Source organism: Camelina sativa, chromosome 12, assembly GCF_000633955.1.
Source record: "Camelina sativa cultivar DH55 chromosome 12, Cs, whole genome shotgun sequence".
Lineage (NCBI taxonomy): Eukaryota > Viridiplantae > Streptophyta > Magnoliopsida > Brassicales > Brassicaceae > Camelina > Camelina sativa.
This window is the reverse complement of record NC_025696.1, coordinates 1,902,186-1,910,402: the sequence shown is the minus strand read 5'-3', so window position 1 is coordinate 1,910,402 and position 8,217 is coordinate 1,902,186. Positions and strand designations below refer to the sequence as shown.

Here is an 8,217-nt window from a genome sequence, read left to right as displayed (position 1 = left end):
CAATTTTAAAATTTTCAAAACGTTCCTTGAATAATAAGTAATACCTCCATGACAGTGTCAGCACCAAACTCCTTCCTCCATTTAAGCATTTCAGTCCACATCTGTTTGGTTTTCTCAAGATCAAATTTTCTGGCCTTCAAAAATCTAAGCATCATATGGTAGTCATCGTGTTTCTCCGGGAGTAGCTCATCGAGTATAAGCGATTGGCGAAAGGCGTCAACCGCTTTCAACTCCTCGGCGTCATGCACGTCCTCGATGATCTCCACAGACATCACTTTGCTACTTCTTCTTTTCTTGGACATTGAATACCTCAGATTCTTAGAAGAGCTCCTCTTCTTAAAAGAGCCCATCCTTGGTTTCAACTCGGCATCTAAACACAACAAAACAAAACATTCAAGAACAAGGAAGATAACAAAACACAATATCAAGAATTAAAGAAGGCTTTTTGTTTTTTGTTTACTTTGGTTCGAAGACATGATTTTGCCAGATAGTTGGAATAGGCAGGTAAGGGCACGAGGGACGAGCACTCTAACGAGAGTGTCTTATTATTTAACCAATGCCCTTTGCCAAATTCCTGCCAAAAAAAGAACACATCCCTAATTACAAATCAACTTCCGATGAACATGGAGGAAGGAAACAGAACAAAAGAGAGAGAAACAAAAATAGATAAATTACCTCTGCAAAGAGGAAATGAGAAGAGGGAGAAAGATAAAAAGGAGAATGAGATTGGTCCGAAAATCTCTCAAAATCGTTCCTTTGGATTCTCGGCTCCATTAACGTCCACCTCATATTCTCTCTCTTTCCCCAACCATTGACTCTTCTTCTTTTTTTGGTCACAGTTCTGTTGGTTATCAAAGTTATAATTATACAATCTAGAAACAGAGGAAGTGAGATATGACAACGGGCTAAGAGCTAAAGAAGGGTTGTCTTGTTATATTATCATGTGCACTGTGTCTGGCGTACTTCGTTCAGATTATATACGCACACACGAGTGTTATACTAATACGTCATTTTTGTTTGAGATTTGAGTGACGGCTTTATATGCAAACAACTTTCTTGTGTAACAAGTCTATCATCAGATGAATTTTTTTTCCATAAATTGAAACTTTTAGAATTTATGCAACAACACTAAGCTACTTGATCATCAAGAGAATAAGAAAGAGGGGAAAAATAAATATCAAACGAGAACATTTGGAAAAGAATTTCATAAACGTAAAGAACAAGAAGCCATTTGTCTTCGAGAATTCTCTCCTTCGTCAACTGTAGCTTCAGATCAACCACAAACAAGCCTAGTACTGAAAGTACCATAACCGCGGTTTAGCAATCGGCTCTATGAGCATCTGCAAGCTGTTGAGTTTGCGAATTCTGTTGTTGTCTATAATCTCAAACGCATGTGTTGTTTTTGAAGAAAAAGAGTGCTCTCTCGATGTATTTTGGTGTTTCAGGACTTGAGTAGCTCTGAAGCAAGTCTCTTCAGCGACTCTGATGCTATAAGAAGATCGGATTCTGAATGTCCTGCTGAAACGTAGAGTTTGATTCCCACAGGTAACCGGCATTTATCAAGAAACGACCTTTTAGAACTCACAACCAACACTGAGTCTTCCTTCAGAGCCTGCATGCATCTAGTCATGTTAAGAAACGAAGACAGGCTCTAGATTTAGTTTTGCAAAGAAACAGTGAACTTACAAGGTCAGCCATTTTCTCAAGTAGAAGCAAATCCTCTTTAGCTGAACCGCTAGATTTCTCTAATTTCAAGAAAACAATAGGTGATTCCGGGTTGCTTGTTAACGACATCCCCTTGATATCTGACAATCCTGCATTGTTCCAAGCGTTTCGTTTTCAATCAGAGAAAGATATAACAAACTAATCAAACTCTCAAGTGTTGCTGTATTAGAATAAAAGATCAAACCTTTCCATAACAGAGCAATATTTTGCTTCAGCTTAACTAACATATCAGGGTTTTGATCAATGACATCAATCGCGGTGATAGCAGCACTTGCAAGGTATGGTGGCAAAGAAGCAGAGAACACATAACCTGAACTACTAAGTCTCTGTGAATTTGAGAGTCCCATAGAGAGTCAGTTTCTACTATCACTAGCTTTCGACTTTGTTTGTAATTAGTTAATCAGAGCATGATCAAGGTCTTACCTGGTAATCAATGATGCGAGCATTCCCAGTGCAAAATCCACCTTCTGTGGCTAATGCATGTCCCATTGCAGCAGTCACAACATCTATCTTCTCAATCTGTTTCAGGATAAACCGCCGTAAATTTCAGCATCAGGTTTTAGCAAATGAGAACACTACTTAAAATGTGTGTCATTCATACTTACAGGGACACCGTGATGCTCTGCAAGGCCTCTCCCAGAACAGCCAAGCACGCCAAAAGAGTTGCTTTCATCCAATATAACACGAAACCGATACTTCTCTTTTAGTTTTACGATCTCATCCAGAGGTGCAATTTGACCAGAATTCTGCAGATTGTAACAACCACAAAGGAAAAATGGGTAAGTATCTATCACAGTTCAAGAAGAATTTTTCAAAATGTGGAAGCAGGAGAAGAAAGAAAACAGCGAGGTTGTTTACAATACCTGATATACACCTTCAGCTACAATATAACGCCTCAAGTTCTTTGAGCGCTTGTACTTTGTCATGATTTTCTCGAGGGTACTTCGAAGGGATTCCATGTCATTGTGCTTAAAGTACACGATTGTACTTCTAGACAGCTGAAGTCCATTTTGTATTCCCCAGTGAACACCCTCATCGCTGAGAATATAATAAAGACAAGTTCAAACAAGTTCAATGCAATCCTGAGACTAATGTGATCTAGTAAGTCGAAGGAGTTTTGAGAAATTGTGTACTTACGCAACAATGATATCGCCTTTCTTACAGAAACAAGGAATTGTGCTGAACATCGTGGAGAGTCCATAAGAATAGAGGATGGAATCCGGAGTACCCAAAAACTTTGATATTCTGGCTTCGCAATCAAGGTGGACATCTAGTCAAGAGAAGTAATCAAATAGTAAGAACCCTTTTGAAGCAAGCTAATGGAGGAACCAAAGTAGCCATTATAAATTACAACAGTTTCATGGTTGACTTCTTACCAATTGTACCATAGAAACCACGAGGACCACAAGAACCGACACCATATTTTTCCAATGCAGAAGTACATGATTCCTGCAGGCAAAGACTAATAATCTTAAACAGAACTGTTCAAACAGAAGAGACTGTATTGAAAACAAAGTGAGCTTCACACATTACCAGCAACTTCTCGTGTCCAATGAGTCCAAGAAAATTAGCAGAGGCAAAATTCACCACGTCTTTACCATTAACTGTTGTATGCGGTCCAGCAGCACTGTATGAACGCAATAGAATCTTTAATCATAAATGGAAATAAAAAAGACTACAAAAAAAACGAAATAGAGAGAAGTCTTGTACGACAACCTTTCAAGAACTGGAGGCTCATGCCTCATGTCTTCAGTAATTGGCGGTATAAGAGGTTCAGGTACCCATTCCTCACATAACTCATCTATTTCCTGAGTAATTTAAACATTCAACTAAGAATTGTTTCCAAAACTAATCAAAGATGTTACAAGAACCAAATCATAAATATCAATGGGATGTGAGAAAGAAACCTGCTCGGTTAAAGGTCGCTTAGGGGGTTTAAAGCTCTTCTGAGAGAGGAGAATAACAATAACAACACCCAACAAGGCTTCCAAAAAGTAATGCCCTGAAAGTTGAAATCTTTTTAGTAAAACTCAAATAGTAGTATCCCAATGATAGACAAAAACAAAAACGTGAAGGTTACTTCAAAAATGAAAATACCTCGGATTGGGAAACCAAACAAGACAACTCTAGCAGAAGGATCCTCCAGAATCATTGTAACCCAAAGTAAACAGGCATTAAACATTTCCACGAGATTCGAAGCCATTTTTGCCTATATTATTTTGCTATAAAACAAAAGCTTCCTACTTTTTTTTTTTTTTTCCTTCAATTAGATTTGATTTGCTCGACGGATCGAGCAAATGGACAGCTACCTCAATTTTAAGCAATCCTACAGAATTACACAATTCACAATTAGTAAAAAAGCAATCTTGACGCAATACAAACAAACCCTTATCAGCAAAGATCTGTAATCTGATCACTGAGCAACAAGAAATCGAAAACAGATTAAGAAATATGATTAGATCCAAAAAATAAACATAAACGAGGAAGAAATGTTACCTTTACCTGATCCCAATTGAGAAAGGGGGAGGCACAACAAAGGTATCGTTGCCAACAAGAGTGTCGAACACAAACACAAACACAACACGAGGAGGAGGAGGAGGAGTAGTGTTTTTCAAAATTGGCCGATGCAAAAAAAAAAAAAGATTTGAACTTTCAACGTTTTCTCTGAGATTTTTGATAACGCGCAGGTTATTATTATTAATTACAGAAAATCAAAAATCAAATTACAGAAATTTTATTATTATTAGGAGGACAAAAAAAAAAAAGGAAAAGAGGAGGAAGACGAGCGGATCTCTCTATGTTGTTCGTAATGTTATAACACGTCAGCAAATTCCTGGGCCCAGATCTATTTTGATACGGCGTCGTTTACTTTTAATGGGCTTTGTTGTAGGCCCAATCGCTCACTTTTTTTTTTTTTTTTTAACCCTTCGTTCTCATTCATTCATTTAGAAACTTATACAAGAGTTGATACATTAGAATTACACCAATACTGAGCAAATCAAAATACACATCCACAAATACATAATGTAACGATAAAAAGAAGGATAGAGAAGCGATTTTCCACGATGCTTTGAATAACAAAGCCTTATTCGCCAACAGATTATTAAACCTGTTTCTTTCCTTCTCCAGAATCAATCCCAAAATTATGAGATCGTCGTTCTTGGCTATCTTCTCATGGAAGAAATTCCATAGGTGTCTTATATCATTGGTGATACTCAAAATCTTCTCTTGCATTATTTCTTTGAGTCTCCTTAGAATTGTTATGCCTGGATCCCAGAATTGCATCTGCCATAAAACTCTGTGGACTTTATACTCAATCCCTTCTAGTGATGGGGATTGTGGGAATCGGGCATCATAAAAAATCAAGAGATTTTTCACGGAGATAACGGGCTCATCGTGTGTGAAGCCAGGAGACCAATACATTTTAACGAACCATGAATGAATAGCCTCCCAAAACGGAGGAAGATGCTGGAAATTACATAAACGAACAATTTGATTGAGAGAACACCGGTTAATACCCCCTGCTTCCGGATTTGGCGTCGATTTTTCATGAAACTGAGAATCTGTTGTGAACACAAACACAAGCTTTGCCAACATCCAGAAGAAGGAGATAGATCGGAAAGAATTCCGATATAAGTGGCTGCTTCCCATGGCAAATATCGAAAACAGGAGAAAAACAAATTAAGAAAAACAAAGAAGAACCACCAGCAAATGCCGGCGGCCCGTAAAACCCAAATACAGAAACGGTTGTGAAGATCGCCTGTGTGTTGCCTGAGAGAGAGACGAGAGACAATTTTTACTAATCATCGCTCACTTTTTTTTACCGGGTTTTGATGTTGTATTTGGACTTTTTGATAATTACATGCAAGCAAATTTGCCACTTTTATTGGTTCTTGATTGATCAGAGATTGTTAGATTTTGAGTTTTAGTAACTGTATGTATATTAATAAATTTTCAATTAATTAAAAAAAAAAAAAGAATAGACGGTGGACAAAAGTACACCATAAAGATTTGGATGGAATTTGGTAATCTATCTAACAAGAACAGATTATGCAACACGAAAGAGAAAAGATCATGTTGTTGAAGTCTTGACTAAGAGATTATATGAACATTTATATAACAAGTCCAAACCATACGACGGGGAAAAAAAAAGATTGATACGTAACTTTACGGTTTTGCATTAATCCCTCAAACGACACGCGTGCGTGCCCCTCTAAGCATAAAACCCCATTTCGTACCCAAAAAAATAGTAACCTCTGTCTCTCCCTACAAAGAATATACATTACACTTTTGACTCGAGAAGCATTCATCACCACCACCACTAAAGTCTTAAAGGCACGGCAGAGAGGTAAAAGAAAGACTACCAAAAAAGCCTTACGGTAAGGAAACAAAGAGAGAGTGTGACAGAATACTAAAGCCTAAATGTACGTACGAGAGAGAGAGAGAGAAAGAAACCGAAATGGTGGAGGTGGTCGGTCACACACACCAATCAATCATCACCCATTCTTAACTTTGCTTTTTCTATCTTTTTATACAGATTAATTAGGTCTGTATGTATGTATATCCTAATATCTAACGTAAATAAAATCACACGATTTCATATCCATATCCTTGAGCCACTCCCCATAGATTGGCTCAATATAATTCTTTTTTTTTTAATTACAAGCTTGAATTAGAAGTGTTGAAGTTATGTATCATATAAAAATGTCCTCACTGCTATAAACTACCAAAAAGTCGTACCAAATTGGTTCGTTTCGAGAGAGAGAGATATCAACCAACCTTGATATGGTGAAAATCTGCATAATCCAATCGAATCAATCAAAAATCTTTACATCTAACAAGAAGACAAAACGAAGACAATAGACGAGACATAAGCAACGAGAGAGAGAGAGGAAATATCATGTTTAAAAAAGAAGACATATACGAACATTTTATATAGATTCCCTTAGAAAGTCTGACCACATAAACAGATTGATAACTTGCATGGTTCTTCTCTTGTGGGTCTAGTGACACGCGTGCGTACCCCTCTAAACAGTCACAAAACCTTATCGTTCCAAGACTCTCTCTCTCTCTCTCTATCTTCTTCCGACAAAACCTTATCGTATTAAATTCATAGTATTTTTACGAACTAATATTATTGTGACAAACGCTATAACATCTGGTAGTATTCCGATTATATAGATATACAGCTTTAGAACTCTTTGTATGAGATGACTCATATGAGTCGTATATATAGTTTCAAATTGTTCATCTTTTTCTTTTGCTCAAAAAAAAAAAAGAAAGACAAGTAAAAAAGGCCAAAAGCCTTAAATATAAAAAGGAAGAGAGAGACTGTAGTAATCTGAATACTAAAGCCTGAAGGTGGAAGAAAGTGAGAGAGTGAAATAGCACTCAAGCCTAAAAATGATGGTGGTCACTGGTCACACACACACACACACACCAATCATTATCACCCATTTCTTGTTTAGCTTTTCTTACCATCAAAAGTCAATCAATCTTCTTCCTCCTTATTAATCATATTCTGTCCCAAAGTTAATCTCCACTATTTTTCTATAATGTTATGTAAACATTTACATATGTATATTTATTATACCTATTCTGTTTAAAACATATTTCAGCAAATTAGATCAGAAACCATGTGATGATGTTAATAATACCTAATAGATTCTACCGAGAGTCGAGACATCTTTCTAAGGAATTAATATTTGAGTTTATGTTAGCAACAGAGTCCAGCACTGGTAGCAACAGAGTCTAGCACTGATAGCAAGAACAGAGTAAAGAAAGTACAAACGTTACATGAAGCCATCATAATGTACTTTGACTCATTTGTATTTTTTTTTTTTTTTTGTTCTTTGTTAATATTATCCTTTTCTACTTTTTGTTTTTTCATTCCTATTTTTGGTCTCTTAATTGGACTATACATCTACCATTTCTCCTTTTAAACTAAACGCACCCACCCAAAGAAAAACTTGTCATGTAGTATATTTCTATTTGTTGAATCATTAACAATGAAAAACGAATCCCAAAATCGTTATTTCAAGTAAGAAAATAGAGTTTATTGAAAACGCCAAAACAGCAAAACTAAATAATAATAATGGAAGATTGATGTGACAGGCCAACGATTTGTCCTTTTAATAAAGAACAAACCCTAACCAAAGACCTTAGTGAGGAGAGAGATCTCAAACTTTTTGTTTCGTCATTTCTGATGGATACGAAGGATCTGGAGAGAAAGTTCCACATGATAGGAGGAGATGGAGAAAAGAGTTATGCTAGAAACTCTTCCTTGCAGGTTCATTGAGATTTCACTTTAATTAGTTGCATAACTTTTGATTCTCTAGTTACACATTCTCTTCTTGTTTTAAATCTTGCAGAAGAAAGCATCTGATATGGCAAAGCACATAACACTAGAGACACTGCAACAACTCTACAAAGAGACAAGACCCAAGAGTTTAGGAATAGCAGATTTGGGATGTTCTTCAGGACCAAACACTC

General features: G+C 36.6%; 2 protein-coding genes and 1 long non-coding RNA gene across 5 annotated transcripts in view; 1 reads left to right on the top strand and 2 right to left on the bottom strand.

Moving 5' to 3' along the window:
- Positions 50-762, bottom strand: LOC104729538. Its single transcript, XR_758284.2, has 3 exons — positions 676-762; positions 461-574; positions 50-370 (listed from the first exon to the last, which is right to left on the bottom strand). It is a non-coding gene; the product is annotated as an uncharacterized LOC104729538 (long non-coding RNA).
- LOC104729537 (long chain base biosynthesis protein 1-like) lies at positions 1,075-4,481 on the bottom strand. Of its 2 annotated transcripts, none has more exons than XM_010448487.2 (13): positions 4,222-4,481; positions 3,823-4,051; positions 3,633-3,727; positions 3,442-3,533; positions 3,259-3,352; positions 3,102-3,174; positions 2,863-2,995; positions 2,589-2,763; positions 2,331-2,471; positions 2,149-2,244; positions 1,910-2,051; positions 1,687-1,814; positions 1,075-1,612 (listed from the first exon to the last, which is right to left on the bottom strand). In XM_010448487.2, exons 2-13 carry the CDS (start codon positions 3,926-3,928, stop codon positions 1,442-1,444), a joined length of 1,446 nt encoding a protein of 481 aa, XP_010446789.1. In that variant the 5' UTR covers positions 3,929-4,051; positions 4,222-4,481; the 3' UTR covers positions 1,075-1,441. The 2 variants fall into 2 exon arrangements, with proteins under 2 accessions (XP_010446789.1, XP_010446790.1); XM_010448488.2 differs by having other exon boundaries at positions 4,228-4,481.
- Positions 7,710-8,217, top strand: part of LOC104729533 (salicylate carboxymethyltransferase-like) — a 5,371-nt gene continuing 4,863 nt past the window's right edge. Inside the window, exon 1 of one of the 2 annotated variants that reach the window (XM_010448484.2) lies at positions 7,710-7,976. In XM_010448484.2, the coding sequence (XP_010446786.1) occupies positions 7,931-7,976 (46 nt within the window). In that variant the 5' untranslated portion in view covers positions 7,710-7,930. The remainder of the gene's footprint in view (positions 7,977-8,217) is intronic. The other variant, XM_019233371.1, reaches the window with a different exon arrangement.

Coding starts and splice junctions, on each gene's coding strand:
- LOC104729537 (XM_010448487.2), bottom strand. CDS start 3,928: ATGGCTTCGAATCTCGTGGAAATGTTTAATGCCTGTTTACTTTGGGTT. Junction 2,996..3,101: donor TGGTTTCTATGGTACAATTG/GTAAGAAGTCAA, acceptor TCTCTTGACTAG/ATGTCCACCTTGATTGCGAA. Junction 1,613..1,686: donor TTGAGAAAATGGCTGACCTT/GTAAGTTCACTG, acceptor AGATGCATGCAG/GCTCTGAAGGAAGACTCAGT.